The sequence below is a fragment of the Pseudorca crassidens genome, chromosome 1 (assembly GCF_039906515.1).
Source record: "Pseudorca crassidens isolate mPseCra1 chromosome 1, mPseCra1.hap1, whole genome shotgun sequence".
Classification (NCBI taxonomy): Eukaryota; Metazoa; Chordata; class Mammalia; order Artiodactyla; family Delphinidae; genus Pseudorca; species Pseudorca crassidens.
The window spans coordinates 196,372,648-196,396,936 of record NC_090296.1 but is presented as its reverse complement, the minus strand read 5'-3'; the positions used below and the strand labels follow the sequence as shown (position 1 = coordinate 196,396,936).

Below are 24,289 nucleotides of genomic sequence, written 5' to 3'. Positions count from 1 at the left end.
ATGAACCTCATCGGTGAATACTGCCGTGGTTCTCAACCAGCTAGCGTGCCACAACCCTAGGGGCATTTGGAAATGCTTGGGGTGATTCTGTTTTTCATAATAACTACAGCTGGCGTTTGGGGGGATGTGGCTAAAATTATTAATGCCTTGTTATATGGGACAGTCCCCTGTGGTAGAGCATGGCCCTGGCCAAAATGCTGGTGGTGTCCCCCGCTGAGAAAAACTGCAGGGTATCAATGATTCCCTCGATCCCAGGGAGAAGCATCAGTAAACTAGGCCTATAGGGTTGCCTCTTCTCACCACACCAGGAGAAGTCTTGGGAAGCCAAGCAGTGGGGTGTCCTGCCAGGAGAGATCATCCTTGTCTCTCCCTGAGAAGGTGGCACAGATGGGCAGAGAGAGGCCGTTGGCTCATCTTGTTTCCCCCTGTCGGGCCCGGGACCGTGCTCGTCATCTCCCGGGGACATGCTAACTCTAGTGCCCCGAGCACACTGTTCCAAGCAAAATTTGGTCAAAGCACCCAGCTTACATTATTTGCACTCAACACACAGACACAGATACCCTTGCTTGTACTGGGGGACATCCTGTTTCTTGGTCACCACACCACTGCACGATTTTGAACTTCAATTCAGCATGAACACGTTTGGCAACACCTGAGGTCATTTAAAATTTTACAATTCAGAAATTGTATCCAAAGAAAAGGGCTTTTGCAAGGATGTCCGGAGAGCTGCAGCGTTCAGGGTCAGAGGCTGCAGAGAGCGTGGGGAGGGACCACCAGAGGCGTCTCTTCATTGCTGGTGTACAAAGGAAGTCATCTTCTCACTCCAGGGCGGCCTGGGCTTTTAGGATACTCGCTGTTTTGTATTAACACACTGATGTCGGGGCCTCACTGTGACCAGGAGAATTCCCCGATCCGGACCTTTCCTGCACTTCCAGCCTTCTTCGTTTTATAGCTCTGAACCAGCAGCCCCTTTGTCACCCTCCCCACAGGTCGCCAAGGTGGCTAAGTCTGTGTCTGAAAGGAAGCGCTTGCCCCCCACCTCCTCGAGAGCTTCCCAGTCCCTTTACCTGGATGACTGCATCGCCCTTAATGGATCCTTCTGCCCCAGGCTCTCCGCCATCCGTCCATCCTCAGAATGACCTTGCTAAACCAAGATCGGAGCAAAAGCCAAACGTGCATAGTTTCCCACTGATGAGAGGCTAAAGCCCAGCTCCCCAGCCTCCCGCTCAGGGCCTTTCATGCCACTGTCTTTGCTGGGCCCCCCTCCCTTTGCTTGCCAGGGAAGTGACTTTTTTTTTTTTTTTTTTTTTGCGGTACGTGGGCCTCTCACTGTTGTGGCCTCTCCCGTTGCGGAGCACAGACTCCGGACGCACAGGCTCAGCGGCCATGGCTCACGGGCCCAGCCGCTCCGCGGCATGTGGGATCTTCCCGGACCGGGGCACGAACCCGTGTCCCCTGCATCGGCAGGCGGACTCTCAGCCACTGTGCCACCAGGGAAGCCCCAGGGAAGTGATCTTAAATGAGATTTTCCGGGAAGCCTCCTCTGACCTTCTGCCTCTGGGTTCCGGAACCTTGACTGTGCTTTAGCCCACAGGGCCCTGGCATCGTGTCCCAGGCTCCCTTCCTCGGTAGGGGTGCCCAACAAGGCACCTGGGTCCCAGCCCCCGTGCCGCCCCAGGATCTAGCCCGTGCCCACTGCCCAATGGCTGTTCCACAGGTGTGAGTTGCTAGAGTTGAATGCATTGAAATCACCTGTGGATTCTTCATGTCGAGACACTTAACTGAGCTCCATAAAATACTTTTGCTGTTATATATTATTCACGACAGAAGTGGGTGTTCAGTGTTAATAAGTTCTGTGTTTTTTTCCCATATCTCATAACACAAGCAGAAAGACTTGTCCTCCTATTACAAGCCTGCTGGGGTTTCTGTATATGTGCTTTTGCCAAGAGAAGAAATTAAGGTGCGTACGATGAAATCAGCCCCTTCATTATTGGAGCTTTGCCGAAAATGAAGAAACTCGTCTCGTGCTGTGCGTTGATTTAGGTACTTTTCCCGAGAATTAAGCTTCATCCCTACGGTGAAACGTCTCTGGGTGGTTTGCACTGCTGACCTTGGAAGGGGGTGCAGCACCTGGGTGTGGGTTCAAAGAGATCTCCGTCTCACTTTGTCATGGCCACGCCCTGACGCAGGAGGTTTTCAAAGTGTATTCACCTGGTAACTTGCTTATTCTCTTCTGAAAGTTTATCCTTTAATCCCAGGCAAGTTCATAACCTATTTCTAACCGGCTTTTGTATGCATAGAGTCGAAAAAAGTGCTTTCCTATTTGCTGTGGGATCATCGACTTGCCCGTGTCCCAGCCCCATGTCAGCACGTAGTGCGTTGAGTGTTTCACCTCAATATCACACACCTGTGTGCAGATCTCCCGGTCCGATGCATGTTTCCCGTCCTTGGTGAACTCATTCCCTACCGGGGTTCAGACGTGGACATAACAGAGCTGTTACCCAAGTAGGCTGGAAGGGATGAACAAAAACAACATCATTACTGTGTGCCAGGCTCAAAGGCACGCTCTTTCCCTGCATGATCTCAGTTTTACAACGACCCCTGAGAAGAAACAGTATCATTATCCCCGTTCTACAGAGGAAAAAACCTGAGGCCTGGGGAGGCTCGCCCTAGGGCACATACCACGGGGTCACGGTAGAGCTGGATTTGAACTCAGATCTGTCTCATTTCAATGCCTGTGTTCACAACCACTGCTTTAAACCAGCTCATCCCAGACTTCAGGGGCATCACCTGCCACCTTGTTAACGTGCAAGAGCTTGTAATGTGTGATTGGCTAGGGCTGGGGTAGCGAGAGAGGCAGCAGGCCAGAGCCCACGTGACACTGACGCCTCTGGTCTGAGGACCGGCTTTGAGTAGCTGGTTGTAAACTACTCTCAAGATGGAGGCAACCAGGTCGGATGGCGGTTTGAAGGAGGCTTCTTCCCGGGAAAGAGGTGATTCTGCTCCTCCGTGCTTTTTGTGCTATCCCTCCCCATGCTTTGCTTGCACAGTTGCCCCTGTTTCTCTCGTTTCCACGTCTACCTTTCTCCTGGTTCCTTCTCCTCGCGTTGAAGACATACTCAGGTTTCCTGCATCCTAAGTAAAACTTGTCCTGACCTCAAGCTATCCCCTTTCTTTCTTTTTTTTTTTTTTTTTTTTGCGGTACGCGGGCCCCTCGCCGCCGCGACCTCTCCCGCTGCGGAGCAGAGGCTCCGGACGCGCAGGCTCAGCGGCCATGGCTCACGGGCCCAGCCGCTCTGCGGCACGTGGGATCTTCCCAGACTGGGGCGCGAACCCGCGTCCCCTGCATCGGCAGGCGGACCGTCAACCACTGCGCCACCAGGGAAGCCTGTCCCCTCTTTCTTTAACCACCCATTCACTCCTCCACAGCCCCCAGGTGCACGGAGCTCTTTCTCCCTCCGAGACCTGCTTCATCTCCCCGCTGCTTTGACCTCGCTGAGCATTCCTTCTGAGCTGCTCTCTCTGAGGATCCCATCTCGGTTGTAGTAAAGTTTCGAGACTCTGGCCTCAGCACTAAGCTTCACCAGACTGCTGTGTGCTTGGACCATCCTCTTGCCTTTCTTTTCTTTTCTTTTTTTTTTTTTTTAAGATGTTGGGAGGGGTAGGAGTTCATTAATTAATTAATTTATTTTTGCTGTGTTGGGTCTTCGTTTCTGTGCAAGGGCTTTCTCTAGTTGTGGCAAGCAGGAGCCACTCTTCATCGCGGTGCGCGGGCCTCTCACTATTGCGGCCTCTCTTGTTGCGGAGCACAGGCTCCAGACGTGCAGGCTCAGTAGTTGTGGCTCACGGGCCTAGTTGCTCAGTGGCATGTGGGATCCTCCCAGACCAGGGCTCGAACCTGTGTCCCCTGCATTAGCAGGCAGATTCTCAACCACTGTGCCAGCAGGGAAGCCCCGGTTGCCTTTATTTTCTAAATCATTTTCTGTCTCTTCGTTTGTACAGCTCACCTTCTTAGGGTCCACGTTAAGATAAAAATTCTTGTGCTATTCATTATACGTTGAGTTAATTATATGACCTGTCCATTTCAGGTGGAATATATTCACTTGGATTTTAGACCTTATTTTCTTGCTATGTTAGGGTCTATATCCCACATCCACAGTATTGCTAGAATTATGCATAAAGACGAACAATGAGTGTCTGACCCAATTTGTGAACTGTTTTTTTAAAATTTATTTCTTATTGAGGTAACATTGGTTTATAATATTTTGTGTTTCATGTGTACAATATATTTCAACTTCTGTATACTCTATAGCATGCTCACCACCAAAAATTTAGTTTCCATCCATCACCATACCCGTTTCACCCTCCCCCCTCCTCCCCTTCTGGCAACCACTACTCTGTTCTTGTATCTATGTGTTTATTTTTGTTTGGTTTGATTTGTTTATTTTGTTTTTATATTCCACATATGAGTGAAATCATATTGTATTTTTCTCCATCTGCCTTATTTCACTAAGTGTAATACCCTCAGGTCCACCTGAGTTTTCACATATGGCAAGATTTCATGCTTTTTTATGGCTGGGTAGTATTCCATTGTATGTTTGTGTTTGTGTGTATGTGTATCACATTTTCTTTCTCCATTCATCCATTTATGGACACCTAGGTTGTTTCTATATCTTGGCTATTGTGAATAATGCCACAGTGAACAGAGGGGTGCATATATCTTTTCGAATTAGTGTTTTCACATTCTTTAGATAAATACCCAGAAGTGTGATAGCTGGATTACAGGGTAAATCTGTTCTTAATTTTTGAGGAATCTCCATACTGTTTTGCATAGTGGCCGCACCAGTTTACATTCCCACCCAGTATGTGAGGGGTGAACTCTGTTTTGGTCAGTGAGAGGCTTCTTGTTTCTTTCTGACTTTTCAGTTAGGTTCTGAGTTTGGAAAGTAGGCAGAAGTCTCAGGCTCAGATATATATATATATATACAGTCACTGAACAGAAAGACCATATTGACATCTTTATACTTTTAAGATTTCAAACACTTTAAGTACTCTACGCCCTGGTCTTTTCGTACATTCTGAAAGTACCGTATCTAATTTTATCTCATTTAACCAAAAATTTAAAATAGACACGTATTGTACTTGGACACACGTTATACACTCAACAACAACACACAGCCACTCCAGCCAAACCCAAGTAGGAAAGCAATTGGTTTTCAGTAGTAGCTTAAAATATGTGGAATTAAGAAATCAGTTATGAAAGGGAAAATAACTTCTGAAAGTTTTAGTCCTCTTTTTGCATACGGATTTTCTTAGAGAAAGAGTTTTTTAAAATTGAAGCTGATATTTCAGCTTACCATGTGCTAGGATGGTCACCAAATTCAGCTGTATTCATTTAATTCTGCAGTTCGTTTATTCCTTTAACAGTTGCCATGATGAAACCCAAAGACAAATGACATTTGAATGTCTGTTATTGGTTGGCAAGTATTGTGTCGGATACCTAACGCAGCTCGTGACGCCATACGTTTGAACCAGGTTAGAAGAAAACACTGGGGCAAGCCACTAAAAGGTAGACGGCTCTGCAAATTATGCTCACGGTCTTAATTTCCACCAGAAGTTCATTTCAGGCACACACGCATAATCCTTTGGCTTTACGATTTCATACATTTTTGATCAAAAGCGTTGAATATTTTACACTTCCGTGACTGGATAACCATTGCTGTGATGCAGTAGACCAGGATGAGTGAGCTTCCTGCAATGCCTTGTACCCCAGCACAGGAGCCTCCCGTGGAGATGGAATTTATTTATTTGGATGTGTATCCGTTCTTCTCTCCGGAGGCTTCAGAGAGCTTGCAGGCAGCTCACAGTTCTTAAATATTTAAATATTCAAAAGTGAGCTGCAGGAAGAAAGTGGAACAGGGAACACATGGGAGGAAAATATTGTGAAAGCAATGATAGCAAACCAGCTACGTGCTCTTCCCACCCTCAGCCCACCTCCCAGAGCTCCCGGGTAAAATTTTTCCTGCTCTGAGTGGACAAAGAAAATCTCATTTAGACGTTGAAGGTGTGTGACCCTGAGGAGTGCTTGGGGGCAATGACAGAGGAAGTGAGGACAACGCTTGTCTTAATAACCAGCTGTGTGACCTTGGGTACATTCTTAACCTCTCAGCCTCATTCATTCAAATGAGCGCCGGACTGGATGATTTCTAAAGCCCCTTCTACTGACATGGATGCTATAATCTAAAGATTTCAGAGCTTGAAAATATTCCAGCCTTCCCTGGAAAGGAAACCCTGCATCTGGAAGGTGGCGGTCCAAGATGAGAGAGGCGAGAACAAGTTAGAAATGTCTTGAGCGAGAACGCATATGTATGTACAATGTCTCCTCCTTGTACTTGCTGCTCCTGAAATGTGCAGCCAATTTCTTCCTTCTCCGTTGGCCTGATCACCATTCTTTGTCTTCAGTCCTTTCTGGAAGTTTCTACCATCATTTTAGATTAAGCTCTGGTCATTTCTCTTGGTTTCATTTAAATACTTAAATTGTCTTTTCTCTAACTTGACATAGTCTTATCTTCTTTAGGGCTTTTACTTTTTCGCCTGATGTGAGACCCCAGTGTGGTCACGGCCAAGTCCAGGAGGGATGCCCAAGACCCAGTTTTTCTGGTCATGACAGGAGTAGGCTGAGCGCTTTCTCTATCAGCAGTTATTTTCTGAGCACTTACTATGTGCCAGGGACTGGTACAGGTTTTGGGGGAAAGAATAGTGAAAAACCAAAATCCCAGTCGTCGTGGAGCTTAAGTTCTAATGGAATTGTACTCAAGTCCCCTGAGACTCTTCATCTTCAACCCTGAATGTGCCCTTAAAGTGTGTACATGATGGAATTTAAAATACTTTGTTTCTAGCCCAAAGGAGGTACTTTTTAGGTTTATTATCTGCCTACTGTTTGCATTTTCTATCTCTGCAATTCTCTCCTCCCCTATAATTTATACTGATAAAGTTCATAAGCTTCTTAAAAACTTTGTTTAATTTAGGCAGGTACAGGTCAGATACCTCTCTCTCTCTCTCTCTCTCTCTCTCTCTTCTTTTTTTAACCTGTGTTCCCTCCGCTGTCATAAAGGGCTATCTATAAAATGTTGATTCGTTGCCGAGGTAAAGGTGGACATTGATATCATCCACCAGGATGTTGCAGAAATACGTCATTGAATCAGCTTGACTTCTTACTTTCAGACTTTGTGTCTCTTGAATCTTTTTAGTAAACTTAGAAAAAAATTATAAAAGGAAAGGTCATTTTACCTGAAGACTTTGAAATGAGCTTACATAGAGCTTGGGCATCACAGATGAACTATTATCGTGTAAGAATTGTACTGTGAGGGGAGCTGTCTGACGGCAGAACCTTTGCAACCTATACTTTAACATTCTGTGCATTTTTCTCCCTAAGATTATCCATCTGGTCAACTCTACCGCCAGGTGAAACTGACTGTGTTACTAACTAGTACATAAGCGGCTTTCCTGCTCACATTGTATGTTAGCACTATTTTTACATTTAATTTTGCACAAGTTGGAAAGGGCGTTCTTGGTTCGTAGGACCGTAAGCATTTCAACATTTGTCCTTCACCAGAGAATGATTTCATTAAAAGTGAATCACAGCGTATCCAGATCAAAGTGGTCACATCAGATGGTAAATGGATGCTCTGGGATTCAAGGAGGACAAAGTACCTTGGTATTTGAACGAAGAGAGTTTTCAGAGCTAATTTTTATGAAGAGTATCTCTCTGGCTAATATGAGAGCTGATGATGACTTTTATAACTAATGAGCTCAAATTAAAGAAAAAGACTGACAGGTAGATAACTTAGGACGGGGTGAAGCCAGAACTGTTATTGCAGGCAAGTTGTGTTTCTGGTGGTGGTCACTGCAAGAGATGATTTTGTTGAGCAGATGTGTTTGAACAGGTGCATGGACAGGCTTCAGGAGGTTAGACTGTCTCACAAAAACTATATGAAAAATGTTCCTCGTGGTGAAAGTTCATTTAATAGAGGAGAAGAGAAAGGGACTAATGACTCCCCAAACCTGAAGAACAAACACAGTCTTTCGAGAGACTAAAGCCTCCTCCTGATTATTTGTATAAAAGTGAGGCTCTCAGAAATTCCAGGTGACCCCAACCGGAGCTCTGCGGCGGCCCATCCAGCCCCTGAAACACGGTCAGGGCAGCCGGTGGGTCTGGGTCATGATTGTCCAGTAAGACTTTCTGTGTTGATGGACATGTTCTCTGTGGATGCTGTTCTGTCGGGTAGCCGCTAATCACAGGTGGCTTTGAGCCCTTGAAAAATGGTGTGTGCAACTGAGGGACTGAACTTCCAACTTGAATGATTTTAGCTAGTTCAGACGGCAGCAGCCCTGTGTGGTGGACGGCGCAGGTCTGGGGAAGTGGATTTGCGCTTTACGCATCTGCTGATACAGGTTGGAGAACCTCAGTGCATCTTGGTGATGCTGGAATTGCAGCGGAAACATTTAAAATGCCGCGCTTTGTAAGAGAAACTGAAGCTTATTGTATCAGAGGAAACTTTTCTATGGATTCCCCATCCTTCCCACCAGTGCACAAATAAACATCCCTGATGCAAGCACACACACACACACACACACACACAGGGTGTGGTGTTATAGGTTCTTTGTGGCCCCAAACGCTTCAAATGTTCCTTTGCACGTTTTGAACTATGTATCCAAAGAGACGTGTTCGCAGTCTCACCATCACTGATAGCGTTAACTTGAATCCTTAAGCTAATATCACAGGCACCGCTTGCTTAACGCTCAATGTGGACGGACTTGCTGCGAATCCAGCACCAAAGTGGCCTGGGGGACGGGGCTGGAATCGAATATGTCACCAGCGTGTCCTCTGGCTGCGTCCTGCATCTTTCCTGAGTCTGTGTTTTAGCCTGAGGTCATGGAGTTTTGTGAGAAATTAGTGTTACACAGTTTTTTTGATTTAGTTTTGCTTTTAACTTTTTTACTCTTAGGGATACAAACCAGAGCTGTCCTTTGGGAGCCGGGGCTGTGCTGTGCGTGATGGGGACACTTTTCTGTGATGAGGGCTTGTGTGAAGTCTTGGTCTTTCCTGGAGAACCATGCCGGATGCTTGTCGTTTATAACAGTTTCTTTGGAGGACCAGCCTGGCTGCTAATGATACTGTGTATCTTCCCCCAAATGTCTACGTCCTGTGAACCTCTGACAGTTGAGAACGTGGAATGGGAAGGGAAGAATGGAGGCTGGCCTGTGAACCCGCCCAAGTCACCTAGCCTCACACCTGAAATCCCAGGTGTCGACCTATACCACCTTTGTGTGTGTGTGTGTGTGTGTGTGTGTCTGTGTCTCTGTGTGTGTGTGTGTGTGTGTGTGTGCAGCTTTTCCCCAGAACCTTTACTATTAAAATGAACCCACAGCAAAAGAGAATGGGAACTCTTGGGCGGCGCAGGAAGGACATTCAGGGTTGGAGGATGCTTTAAGGTCGAGAAGGGCCAGCCAACATCCAAGGTCGTGGCCCTCAGCCCCACCCATGAGCCCACAGCCCGGGTGGTTGGGGTGACGGCCTTGGGGAGCCTGGGGAGCCCTTCCCTCTGCACCCCGGGCTCCGACCACAGTGGCAGCCCCCGTCCTGGCGCCAGGGACCTTCCCTGTTCTGCCTTTGCATCCTCTTCTCCTTGGTCTGGGGTGCCTCTCCCCAGCAGCCCCCTCAGCTTTCCAGAGCAGGGAACTCGCTGTCTCCCCCGGGAAGCTCTGCTCAGGGTGAAGCGGGCCTCCTGTTGCCCTCCCACAGCGACGGGCTCATCTGAGCAGCTCAGGGCAAACACCGGTGTCCTTATGTGTAGAATAACCCGGGGGGGTCAGTTAAGTCTCCACTGCGTTTCTTTTCATTGAATATCCAAACAGACCAGAGTGATTTTCCCTCTACGAGTGCAACAAGACGTACCTGTTTCTTAGAAGAATGTAGGGTAGTCCGTTATTAAACATCAGGACCAGAGAGGCCGGGGTGCTCCGTCACGGCCCCTGCTGGATGCTTGTGTCCGCTGTGGGTGAATACGTGTGTTTAATTGGGTCAGGTGACTATATATCAAAAAGAATTCAGCTCAGCTGTTGTGCTGAATGGATGTCTTTAAAATAACCAACCCCGTGCACTACCCGAGTCACCACCTGACCTTCTCTGGTTTGTTCGAGGAGTTGGTGAACATTTAGGGACGATATAAGGAGAGTTAGCCGCCTTCTCACCCTCCTCTTTCCTGTTCCCCACTTCTCTCCTTCCTTCCTTCTCTCTCTCCTTCCTTCCTTCCTTCTCTCCTTCCTTCTCTCCTTCCTTCTCTCTTCCTTCCTTCTCTCTCTCCTTCCTTCCTTCCTTCTCTCTTCCTTCCTTCTCTCCTTCCTCCCTTCTCTCTTCCTTCCTTCTCCCCTTCCTTCCTTCTTTCTTCTTCCTCTTCCCTTTTCATCTTCCTTCTTCCTATTTTACTTCCACTTTCCCATATTCCCTTTTCTCTTCCCACCTCCTCTTCATCTTCAGCTTAACGATCAGGACTAGCATGCAGCCATGGATACGTGTAAGTTTTCCCGATTTGAAGGAGTGCCGTGATCATTTTAAAAACATATATATGACATCTATTTATATAGACATAAACCCTCCCTTTTCACAGCTCCGAGAGCTTTGGTAACGCTGCTAATACGAGAATTGGTCTTTCAAAAATCATGATGTTCTGAGACGTGGAATCTAACTTTTTAGGCGCCACGACATTCTGTGGACCGAGATTCTCATTTGTTGTTAGAGTGAACTGGTGACCTTTCCTTTCCTGTTATCTTTGTTTATAGATGCATCGTACATGTCTGTGTGGCTGTGTGTGACTGACAGCCACACAGTATCTACTTACAATGTTTAGAATGTAGTTTGCCACTGGTAAGAAGGAGACAGGGAGTACGTGACAGTCTAGTGTAATTTTAGTAGAGCGAAAATTAAAATCGAACCTCAGCTCCTGCTTGGGTGTTGGTTAACTCAAATTTAAATTTAGAAACGTTGTAATTATTTGGCTGTTATGACTTTCAAAAGGAAACCATATCATATTGTATGTGTGCATGTGCTGGCCTTCAAAAATAGATGTTGCCGTGAAAAGATGGACCTCACCGTCTACACTGCCGGCCGGTGCCTGTGAGTCGGTGGGCTTTGGAAGCGGTGGCTGTGAGTCGGTGACTCTTCCAAGGAGTGTTAAGTATCAGCTTTGGATGCATTCACTTCATCTTTAGTCAAAGCTCTTTTCTAAATGCTAACCGCCGAAGAGGAGTAAACACACTTGACCCTGATCGTAAACATTTGTCCTACGTCTGGACAGTCTTAGCTTTCCCCGACCAAAATCATTCTGTCAGAAGAGTCGTTAGAGTTTGACAGCCCAGCAGATTACCCCAGATCCCTCATTTTCCTCACACAGACTGTGACCCAGTATCCACGTGAAGACATTTCTTCTCTGGTATTGAAAAACCCCCTTCAATTTATATTCTTAAGCCAATGAAGTATATAAAAGAACTTAAACATGGGTGACTGAAAAAAAAATATATATATATGGTTTTGTGTGTAGTGCTTTCTGTCAGCCCTCTGAGGAAGGAATTCAAAGAATTATTAGTTGTAGTTTCAGTTTATTATTTTTAAATTAATTTTTATTGGAGTCTAGTTGACTTACAATGTTGTGTTAAAGTGAGTCAGTTATACATCTGCATGTACCCACTCGTGTTTAGATTCTTTTCCCATATAGGCCGTTTCAGAGTATTGAGTGGAGTTCCCGGGCTATGCAGTAGGTCCTTATTAGTTATCTATTTTATATATAGTAGCGTGTCTATGTCCATCCCAGTCTCCCAGTTTATCCCTCTCCCCCGATCTTCCCCTGGTAACCGTACGTTTGTTTTGTGCATCTGTCACTCGAGAGTCTCCGTTTAGACTCTAGAGGCTGTTTCGTCTTCTTTCCCCTGGGGGATGTGATGGTTGCCATCCTAGGCTGCTCAGGCCTGGATCTTGAGTCGCCGCTTTTAGCACGAATCCCGCCCTCCCGCTACAGACCTCTGGGGCCTTCAAGCACGCGGGGGCCCCAGAAGCTCTGCGTTAGAGCGTCTGCTGAAAGCCCACGCCTGTGACCTGGAAGAGAAGGGCCGCAGAGGGTCCGGCGCTCCCTGGACCAGTGCGCCTGGATGGTCACGCGTGAGTCACGGAGGCCCCGGGGTCTGCGAGTGGGTTTGGTTACAGGGTCCGGGCTGCGCCGGGCATCGTGGGTCTGTGTGAGCGGCAGGGCCGTGCGGGGCTGGGGTCTGCCTGAGCTTTGTCTCTGCTTCCGGCAGACGCTAACCCAGAAGAAGTCTGCCTGAGGCCCCTGATGACAGACTCTACCATCAGCTCTCCCCACCCTCAGAATCATGTACTGGGGTCTTGAATCTTCATCTGAGCCGGTGCAGCTATTGGGTTTGGAGCTTATTCTAGAGCTTTCTGTCTTGCATCCTGAAGAGGGCTGCATCAGCCAGCCCCCCAGGAGAACAGCCCGCTGCCCTCGCGCTCACGTGAGCCCCTTGGGAGCCGTCGTAGGGCTCCAGGTGGGCTGCCCCAGGCATTGTACTGTGTATAGTCTGGAGGTTACTGAGCCAGCTTTACATGGCCTGTGACATTGACTGTGTTCCAGGACTTGAAAACCTCTTCTGTCTGGGCCAGACTGTGCAATATTGAAGCAGGCGTCCGTCTTCTAAATCAGGTATTCCCCACCTGCTACCAAATTTGGCCTGTCCAGGCCATCTTTCCCCCTCCGTTCCGTGGAGAGCCGCACAGACACTGATTTGAGAAAAGTCTCATCCCTATTGGCATCTGGAGCCCACTGGCAACAAGTATACTGTGTACCTCGGAGGACACACAGAAACCCCACGTCATGGTCACGTAGGAGGATTTCCTCCAGGAAATCTCCGAAAAGGGTGTGTTTTCACATACTTCTTGGAGAGTTTTTTAGTTACGCCTACAAAATTTCTTTTATTAGTTTTTGGTTGAAGTATAGTTGATTTACAATGTTGTGTCAATCTCTGGTGTGCAGCAAAGCGATCCAGTTATACACAGGTACCCATTCTTCTTTAACGTTCTTTTCCGTTATGGTTTATCACAGGGTATTGAATATAGTTTCCTAATTGGTCAGAATTTCTTAATGTGAACTTGCTAATTCTCCAGTTGACTTAGATTTAAATAGCAGCGTGGAGAACAGCATGCATATATATGCAGCACGTACACACACACACACACACACACACACACACACACACACACACACACACACACACACACACACACACACACACACACACACACACACACACACACCTGTGTAGGGCCTTGGCACACGAGAGAAGATTCTAGAGCCAGCCAGCACCCCGGCCTCAGTGTAGACCACACAGAAGAATGGCATTACTTGGGTGCACTCTGGCTGCCCTCTGTACTGTCATTTTAGGATTTTACTAACATATTATTTGAAACTTAAAATAAAATCTGTTCTTTAGAGAAACGCATGACCTGCCATGCACTTCCCATAAAAAATAGCAACGCAGTACGGCAAACCCTAATGGCAAATTAACAGGTTTGCTCTGTGAGGTTTTATTTATCTGAGGTCTGTCCTGTAGATCAGTTTGTTGTAGGTTTTATTTAATTTCAGAACATCGTGCGCATATCTTGTCATAATCGCCTGAACTCCAAAGTTACGGAACAGGTTTACCTGTTTTTGTCTTAAAGCTAGAAACGCAGTTTCCTCAAATAGAAAAGGCCTAATAAGCCACCAGCCTATACGTGGAAAGAACCTCGAGTTGATCAGGATTTAAACAGCGACTACATTTGGTCTTCTTCAGAGGCTCCTTATGAAGGTGGGCTGCGATGTGGTGTTGCGAACTGTGTAGGGAAGCCATCCACTTACATTTAGACTCGATGAAAGTACGGTGAACTCTTTTTTTTTTTTGATTTGATGTACATTTAATGGGGTTTTTTGAAGAGCAAAAGTTTTACATTTTGAAAAGGTTCCATGTATCAGTTTTTCCATTTATGGATTGTGCTTTTGGTATCGAATTTAAGAACTCTTTGCCAAGTCCTAGATCTTGAAATAATAAATTTATCTCCTGTTGTTCCAAAAGCTTTTATAGTTTTACATTTTACATTTAAGTTCATGATCCATTTTGAGTTAGTTTTTGAAATATAGAGCTTCAGTAATCAACACACTGTGGTCCTGTGGGATAGACACATAGATTGATGGAATGGAATACAGAGCCCAGAAATGAACCCGGCTAATTTTTTACAAAGATGTAGAAGCAGCTTAATGGAGTAAGGGTGGCCTTTTCAGCAAATGATTTTAGAGCAGCTGAATATCCCAAAGGCAAAACAAAAAGAATCTAAACCTCACATGGTGCACAAAAACTAAGTCCAAATGGTGAACTCTTAATTATCCTGAAAATTGGGTATTTCCAAGTGGCAGTGCTTCTAAGCATGTCTGGAAAATGTTTTTATACTTATATTTGGTATTGCTGTGTCTGATATTTAGGACTCCCGTTACTTCAGGTGATCAGTAAATACTTGTGCAGTGAAGAAGTTGTTGAATGGGACACACACACACACACGCGCGCGCGAATGAGGAATGAGCTTGCTGTCCTCACCTGCCCAGCTCCCGAGCGACAATTTTCTTTGTTAGCACTTCTGACTCATTCAGGCCTTCTCCAGAAGGAAGGTAATTACGGGTTTTTGTTTTAACCAGTTCCGTTTTTATACCGCCTGTGACAAGGGAGGAATAATCAGTTTTAGCTTTTAAACGAAATGAGTAATTAAGCCCAGAAGATACTGCTGATAAAACTGGAATCCAGTCTGTCATTTAATCCAGTGCCGTGCAGAATTTGCTTTGTGTGTTGCTGGGGGAAATATGCTAGACAACAGACTCTTGAACTTTTTTTAAAATAACTGAATTAGGATAATTTTAAAAGGTTGAAAACAAGGTGGCCGATGTCTGGAAAATGGTTTATTTAAATCTAAAGCCAGGGCGCTAAGATCATTGTGATGTGGTAGTTTTTAATAATAGCAATGTAAAAATTGGTATGTTCCTTAAATACTGTGGATGCTGCCCTTTACCTTCAAAAGTTTGCTAACGTGATTCATGTATTTGAAAGTTCAAACCTGGTGTGTGACTGTAGCATCTCTGTGTGGCCCCTGCGGCCAGACTGCTGGGGTTCAAATTCCAACATTTAGTTACTAACGTCCTCCCTCGGTATCCACAGGGCATTGGTTCCAGGACCTGCCACGGATACCAAAATCCGTGGATTCTCAAGTCCCATAGGTAGCCCTCAGTATCCGAGTTTCAGCATCCGTGAAACCAACCAACCTCAGATCACATAGTGTTGTATTTACTGAAAAAAAATCTGCATCTAAGTGGACCCGCACAGTTTAAACCCGTGTTGTCCAAGCGTCACCCATACCTGCAATAGCATGGGAAGGTAACTCAGCCTCTGTCTCAGTGTTCTCATCTGTAAAATGGGGACAATAATGTACCTGGCGCATAGAGTTGTTCAGAGACACTTAAAGCAGCGCTTGCAGCATGGCCGTGTTTGTTGAGAGATTATGATTATTAATCTTCATTAGAGCAAAGATAACTCTGAGGTTTAATGTTAGCCTTAAGCTGTAAGGATTTTTTTTTCTTCTTTTTAAATTTATTTTATTGAAGTATAGTTGATTTACAATGTTGTGTTAATTTCTGCTGTATAGCAAAGTGACTCAGTTATACATATATATACATTGTTTTTCATATTCTTTTCCATGATGGTTTATCACAGGATATTGAATACGGTTCCCTGTGCTCTGTGCTCTACAGTAGGACCTTGTTGTTTATCCATCCTATATACACTAGTTTGTATCTACTAACCCCAAACTCCCAGTCCATCCCTCACCACCCCCGGCAACCTCAAGTCTGTTCTCTGTGTCTGTGAGTCTGTTTCTGTTTCGTAGATAAGTTCATTTATGTCATATTTTAAATTCCGCATATAAGTGATATCGTATGATATCGTCTTTCTCTGTCTGACTTACTTCACTTAGTATGATCATCTCTAGGTCCATCCATGTTGCTGCAAATGGCATTATTTCATTCTTGTTTATGGCTGAGTAGTATTCCATCATATGTATATAGGTACCACATCTTCTTTATCCGTTCATCTGTCGATGGACATTTAGGTTGTTTCCATGTCCTGGCTATTGTGAATAGTGCTGCTATGACCATAGGGGAGCGTGGATCTTTTTGAATTATTAGTTTTCTCTGGATATATGCCCAGGAGTGGGATTGCTGGATCATATGGTAGTTCTACTTCTATATTTTTGAGGAACCTCCATACTGTTCTCCATAGTGGCTGCGCCAATTTACATTGTAAGGATTTTTTTTCAACTAAAAAGTTATTGCAATGATTTTTGTAACCTTGGTGTTAAAAGTAGGTGGTTTGAGCCTGTGTTTCCCTTGAAATCTAGTGAAATTATTTAATATTCTTTAATTTTAAAAAATTGTTTAAAAATGTGTTATCTTAGTAACAGTAATAGAAAATGACTACTTCTGATGCCTGAGTGATCATTCCAAACTCAGTTTCCTCAGGAGGTGGTGCTCAGTATGTCAGATTTAACCAGCATTCTGTAGCTGGTTCACACCCAGAACGCCTTGGTCATAACTCGTGTACATCCCACCAGGGGAAAGGAAAACTTTCCTGCTTATGTGGAGTTGGGTGGGTTTTTGGAACTGATATGTAAGATGATTACCTGGATTTTGTTACCCTTTAGTGGGTTCCTTTTTAAAATAGCACATAAAATAAGAGAATTTTGTTTTGGTTCAGATGTGAAATTGTAGTGAATAGTTGCATAATTCATCAGAGGAGATTTGGGATTAATTGAAATAAAATATTTTAGCTAGAGTCATATCAGCATCAGTTTGAATAGGTCATAGTTAATTTATCGAGGGGGTTGTTTTCAAAAGTTGAAAGATCATTAGAATCGCTTGATGCGGCTCTTGACAGAAACGGTTTACTGAGCCCCACCCCAGCCTGTTTATTCATAACTGAGGGGCGGGGCTGTTACCCTCCCCCAGGTGCTGTGATGCACAGCATGGTGGGTGGTCCCGCCTTTGGCCTTCTGTCCCTCCCTCTACGGCATCTTGGCCCAGTGCCACCCATTGCCACCGGTGTGGGAATGGACACACCTGCTGTGGGCCCTTGTCACCATTGTTCTACTCAGCTGTATGGTCAGGAAAAGCACACTTACTAAAGGATCAGAAGCTATTTTGAAAATTGAATTTTCCTTTGCTAAGTTTTTGTGGGTGTTTTTTTTTTAAGTGTGTAACATCTCTTAGAAAAAAATCATTTAAAATCCAAGCGAACGCAGGATATCCTCTTCTTATTTTTTACTAGATCCAGAGTTCCAGGGCAGTTCCTTTGAAATGCAAATTATTTGTTGAACTGCAGCGTATGTGGGCAGAGCTCATAAGGGAGTACAGCATGGCTCCCAGACCCTGAGTCCTCAAGTAGGGAATCATGTTTCAGTTTGCAAGTAATTCAACTATAATTCAGCTCACGGAGGAGCTCCCTTCCAACTCCATCACCGCTTGCATGTATGAGGTAAAGAACTCTCAGTCATTCTGGTAGCTGATGTCGTTATCAGCACATGAGAAGCTAGGGGTGAAGGAACATCAGGATGCTCTAGAATCTTCCCCTGAGAACAACTAGAACGAGGGCATGTATTTCTATCAGCCGCTAAGGACCTGCAGCCAGAGTTGTGCTGTCCCTGTGTCTCCAGATTCCCTGGGAACTTGGCTCCAGTGACCCCACTGCCCACCTGGCACACACGTGCCACCCGAGGTCCAAGCAGATTCTCTTTTTGCTTGTAATGGGAAGGAGCGCCGAGAGTTGATATTTTCGTAGATAGAAGAGGAGGTGAATCCTGCCAACACCTGAACCTTCCCTTAAGACAGGTAGAATATTTCCGGAGAAAAACGAACCAACGTTTGCTGGCAGATGTCACGCCCTTCCACAGCCCCTTCCCTCCCACTAATTCCTGGAGCTCAGTGTCAGTGGAGCGATACATGTTCTCCTTTGTTGCTGGCATGGCCCCTTTGGTTTATAATATCCATAAGTGCCCTTGAACCTCTAGGCTGCCCCCAAGTGCAGGGGTCCCAGGCAGCCAGCCATCTCCAGGCACCATGAAGGATTCACTCTGAGTTCTGACTGGTGGCGACCAGCCATTTTCCAAGGAGTTGCCCAGCTTCTGAGATGTTCCTGTCCGTCTCCTGTAAGATGCTACAGGGCTGGGACCCGCCGCCTTGCAGCCTCATCTGACGGCCGCCAACCCTAACCTCCAGGTGCCCTTGAACTCAAGGACTTCTGTACCTTTGGCCTTGGCTTGCTCCCGGTTCCTCTATGGAACGTCCCAGGATGTCATAAAATGTCAAGTCATTTTTTAATCTCCACCAAGGGGTGGCATTTGAACGGTCATATGTGAGAGGGACACGCCTGCCAGAGCTAAAAAGAGACTTGTCACATCCTGCCTGGCATGAGGGCGCTTGGGGATGAGTAGCCACTTGACACTGACTGACGGTCCCTCCCCGCCGCAGTTCCTAGCAGCCGCACCGGCCCTAGGGTCCAGCCCTTACATTTAAAACAGCCTTTAAGAAGAGGGGCTGCTGAGTGCTTTGAGTCGTTAAAAGAAATAGGAAGGAGCAGTGTACGGAAGGTGGTAAACGAGCTTCCTTGTAACCACACGAAAGTACACCAAGCATTACGGTCAGAGGGATCCAGGCGAGGCAGAAGGAGACACCAGTGCAAACACGTGACTCAGGATGGAGATGCGCCTCGCCCTCGGGCGCTGAGTGGGTGTTCTGTAAGTGCGAAGTGGTGTTATCCCCAAAGGCAGAAAGTGAGATATTCCATATCGAAAGAGCAGAAAGTAGAGATCAGACACGTAGGCGAGTATGAACTGGCTGGTCACTTTGTGCACAAACGCAACTTGGAAGCTTTTTACGAGCGAGCAGTGCTTTGGGTGCTGCAGAGCTACCCCAGGCAGCTCGGGAGCCGTAGGCAGGCGCACAAAGGGTCACGGTCTGATGGCGTATGTGCTGAGGTAGAGCAGCAGGAGTCTGGGGAGACTTCCTAGATGCAAAGGATGGAGAGGTTTTGTTTTGTTTTGTTTTGTTTTTTTGCGGTACGCGGGCCTCTCACTGTTGTGGCCTCTCCCGTTGCGGAGCACAGGCTCCGGACGCGCAGGCTCAGCGGCCATGGCTCACGGGCCCAGCCGCTCCGCGGCATGTGGGATCTTCCCGGACCGGGGCACGAACCCGTGTCCCCTGCATCGGCAGGTGGGCTCTCAGCCACTGTGCCACCAGGGAAGCCCTGGAGAGGATTTTGATAAGTGGAACGATGGGGGTTGGTGGGCAGGAGGGAAGGTGGAAGGAACAGACATTGACTGGGCCGTGGAGAGCCTTAAATGGCGAGGTAAATGGGGTGTGTTTACTGCCCACAGGAAACCTTGGGCATCATGACAGGGCAGATGCTGGTGGCCGCAGGAAGGATGAGGTCGTCAGGAGGCGGCTGGGATTGGGTGGGTCCCAAACTACGATGACAGCCCCAGGGAGAAAAAGGGAGGGACCAGAGCGGGCGCAGGGGGAACGGCTGCGCTGGAGGGCTGATTGGGTACAGAGGTCTGCAGGAATGGAGGGGCCATGTGGGACCACCCCTCAAGTCCACGGGGAGCCACAGCACATGCATGAGAAAAGGGCGAGGGCTGCCCCGACTTTCTCCATCCCCACCACTGCATCCTGATGGAGGTCCGCTAGGTCAGCAGGAAGCACACGGAGCCCCGTGTCCTGAGCAAGAAGGATTTGGCTGCGGAGGTGACTGCCATGTCCAGAGCTGTGCAGTGGCCGCCAGGGGCCTTTCATAACCTGCCCTGGCAACCTGGAAGAACGATCGGGCAGGTGCCTGTCTTGCAGCACTGTTAATCACAGAGCAAATTTTTAGTTGCCAATTAGAGAAAGTTTAGCTTCTGTACGAGCTTGGCAGGAGATAAGGAATCTCACAGGCCCCAGAGTTGGCTGTTTCGCAGTCTTCTGCTTTCCCCAGATCCCCAGCTCCTTGAGCCCTGCCCACGAATGGAATGGGAGTTGGGACAGGAAGGCTTTGGCCTGAATTGAACTGCTCCCTGCTTTGCTTCGGGGGTGTGGCCTGGTTGTCACAGCACAGGCGAGCCTGGGCTTTTGAGCATCTTCCAAGGCAGCGAGCCAGACCTTGACACTTAAAAGCTATACCTCCAAACAAGGGCCCATGCAAGGACTTCGGAGAAAGAGACGTGCACATTTACTAAGGCAACACAGCCTTGGATTAAGTACCAAGGAATAACTTGGCATGGAATATGTGAAATCTACATGTAGAAAATTGGACAATACACCTAAAGAATACAAAAAGAATTTGAAAAAAAAAAGTGGAAAGGCATGCATCGTGTTCTAGAATAGGATAATTCAAGATCACGAATATCGCAAATCTTCCTAAGTTAATTTTATTAAATTTAACATATTTCCAATAAAATACCAACTCTTAAAAAAAGAAAAAAAGGTAGGCAAGGGGATTCTAAAGTTCACACAGGTAAATAAACGAGCCACCACTTATTAAATACATTGTGACGCCTCAGTAATTAAAAGGTGATTCACTCGCTCACTGGCATGTGAGTGAACAGACAGTGGAACAGACTAGAAAACCAGAAAGAGTCCCTAGAATATGTGGGAATAAATAAAAGAAATGGAAAAAAGTATCATTTAAAATCAATGGGGAAAAAAGGACTATTAAATAAACGTTAAGACAACTGGGTGACCACGTGAGAGAATAATTAATAAATGATGAATAAATTTATGTCTTTAAATAAATTGTACCATTACATCAGGATAAATTTCTAATAGATCTAATATTCACAGAGTTAAATGTTTAAAAAAATTAAACCATAGATACATCTTGATTTGAGCAAACCAACTGTGTAGACACATTTTTGAGGCAGTTGGAGGGTAGATCGAGTATTAAATGACACCAACTAATTTGTTAATCTTGTTACATAGGGTAATATCTTGATGGTTGGGCAAGAAGATGTCCATAATGTTTTTAAATGCCGATTGAAGTATATATAGGGGTAAAATGACTTGATATCTTGGGTTTGCTTTAAAATAATGTTGTGGAGAGAGAAGAGATAGAAGAAGCGAGCATGACAAAACTTTGGTGATTGTTGAACCTAGTGGTGTGTAAGGAGTGCATTGTAGCTTTGTCTCTACTTTGTGTAGGTTTACGTTTTTTCAAAATCAAAAAAATTAAGTACCAGAGTAAAACATAGAATTCTTTTTTAATTTATTTTATTGAAGTACAGTTGATTTACAATGTTGTGTTAGTTTCCAGTGTACAGCAAAGGGATTCAGTTATACATACATATATAATTATTTATCTATATTCTTTTTCATATTCTTTTCCATTATGATTTATTACAGGATACTGAATATAGTTCCCTGTGCTATACAGTAGGACCTTGTTGTTTATCCATTCTATATATACAAGTTTGCATCTGCTAATCCCGAACTTCCAATCCATCCCTCCCCCACCCCCTTAGCAACCACAAGTCTGTTCCCTATATCTGTGAGTCTGTTTCTGTTTTGTAGATAAGTTCATTTGTGTCATATTTTAGCTTCCACATATAAGTGATATGGTATTTGTCTTTCTCTGTCTGAGTTACTTCACTTAGTATGATAATCTCTAGTTCCATCCATGTTGCTGCAAATGGCATTATTTCATTTTTGTTTACGGCTGAGTAATATTCCATTCTGTGTATGTGTGTATATATGTGTGTATATATATACCCCATCTTTATCCGTTCATCTGTTGATGGACATTAAGGTTACTTCCATGTCTTGGCTATTGTAAATAGTGCTGCAGTGAACACTGGGGTGCATGTATCTTTTCAAATTATAGTTTTGTCCAGATATATGCCCAGGAATGGGATTGTAGGATCATATGGTAACTCTGTTTTTTAGTTTTTTTGAGGAACCTGCATACTATTTTCCCTAGTGGCTGCGCCAATTTACATTCCCACTCACAGTGTAGGAGGGTTCCCTTTTCTCCACACCCTCTCCAGCATTTGTTATTTGTCGACTTGTTAATGATGGCCATTCTGACCAGTGTGAGGTGGTACCTCATTGTAGTTTTGATTTGCCTTTCTCTAACAATTAGCATGATGAGCATCTTTTCAAAAACAGAATTCTTTTTTTTTTTTTTCTTTCAAAAACAGAATTCTTTAATAGCCATGGATTTGGCAAATCTTTCCAACTGCTTACAGTCCAGAAGCCATGACATAAAAGATTGATAAAAACCAACTAGATTCTAAAAACAACAACGACACGTTTGCACTGTGAAACGAAAGCACCAAAGAGAGGGAAAAAACTAGGAAAACTATTCTCAACTCTTATCACAGACGTATGGCTAATAATACGTTAACGTGTAAACTTACAGAAATCCTAAAAAAAACCAACAACACTGTAGAAAAATCAGCAACACGTCTAAATGGACAGCACACACACAAAAAGAAAAAGGAAATTTAAATGATGCTAAAACGCGAAAAGATGCCCAACCTCATTCACTCAGTAAGCAAAGTAAAAAAGTCCTATGACTGTGAAACCTCAAAGCGGCAAAGATCTAGAATTTGATCACATGCTGTGGGTCACAAAACGATACAGTGTCTGGGAGGGGCAATGTGGCCGTTCACTTCAGATGAATGTGCATTCCTGGTTATACACTGTAGCTTTGTGCAAAGAGCAAAAGATGAGAAACTGTGGTGCCCATCAATAGGGGGCTCATTAAGTAAGTTATGGGGTCCTGTGTAGCAAATGAGGAGGCTGTCCAGTGTGCCTTTGTGGAAAGATCTCCAGGGGGCCATTGCTAAGGGTACTTTACATCTGGGTATAAAAGGGAAAGTAAGCATTTATTTATATTTGCTTGCATACAGAAAGCCTGTAAGGACAAACAAGAAACTAATAACTGACTGTTTTTTCACTGTGAACCTTCTCCCACTTTTGAGCTTTATTCGAATCACATGAATGCAGAAATTAGAAACATAAACTGGATTTGGAAAGACTGTACTCTGGGCTCAGTCCAGAGTCACCTTTGCAGACCAAGTTCTGGCTTTCTGTATGACATCCATTAGCAGTATAATTTTATATGAATTGAGTAAAAATCCAAAAATAACGGTTAGGTCATTTGAAAACATATGCCTCAGGTGCCCCGCTAAATGTGCTTTTCAATATCTGTTTTGTTAAGAATGTGGTCAGACCGGCCCTGGATGGGTACTTGGATTAAGTAAGATATTGTGACTGTTCTGAGGGGAATGCTGCTCCGTTTGCCCATCGCTCTGTCACTTCATCTCCTGCCCCCGGCCCAGCCAGCTGCTCTATTAAATATGAATGCCGCGTATGTCTCAAAACTACAGGTGAAGAAATTCAGTGAACTGTCTGGCCATAAATTATGTCATGATTCTGGGGTTTTTTTTTCCCCTGCCTGGAGCCAGAGGTCTTTTACTTGGGTTGAGACTTCAAGAATTTACTTGCTGGACGCCCTTTCATTTTCGTTTTAAAAACTGCCAATTAGCACCTACTTTATTGACATCACCACCCCCCCCACCCCCCCACCCCCAGACAGAGCTCCTTCTTTGAAAGACAAAGATGACTGTTTCTTAGTCTTTCTGGAAACAAAATTACTAACTTCTCTCCTCCTTTCCATTTCCTTTTTTCTTTGTAAGGAGGAGACCGTTAGAAATCTTATTCATGCTTTCATTCTCTGCATGGGGTGAGAGACTGAGCTAGAAGGGCAGGGTGGGTGGCGTTGCTTCAGTTATTCCTTCACCTGGGACTGAAGGCCATTTGTGTCAGCAACTCTGTCCTGCTCAGCACTTGTTTTTATTTAAGTCCAAAGAAAGGCACATCCAAGGAAGGGCAAGAAGGTACCCTGAGCAGAGCCCAGGTGTCTAGCCCTGAAGACATCCTCCCTTGTCATCTTACTAGGAATGAAAATATTTTAAATAATTAAAAAAATAATTTTTTTTTGTATCTCTCCCCCCTTCTTGAAAGTTAGATTTAGTCAACTTTCAGACTTCACAGTTTGCATCTTTCGACACTACATTGCAAAGCTAGGAAAACTGCAGTTTACAAATTCACACGATTTACAGGTTTTCCCT

The 24,289-nt window shown here is 45.2% G+C and overlaps 1 protein-coding gene across 11 annotated transcripts in view; it reads left to right on the top strand.

The window, feature by feature from the left end:
- The window catches only part of SVIL (supervillin), a 235,394-nt gene that overhangs the window by 85,479 nt on the left and 125,626 nt on the right, over nt 1–24,289 (top strand). Inside the window, exon 1 of one of the 11 annotated variants that reach the window (XM_067705055.1) lies at nt 10,553–10,577. The exons of the other annotated variants lie outside the window; for them this stretch is intronic. Coding sequence (XP_067561156.1) covers nt 10,568–10,577 — 10 coding nt within the window. The 5' untranslated portion in view covers nt 10,553–10,567. Of the gene's footprint in view, nt 1–10,552; nt 10,578–24,289 lie in introns of those variants that run through there. 11 annotated transcript variants of the gene reach the window in all.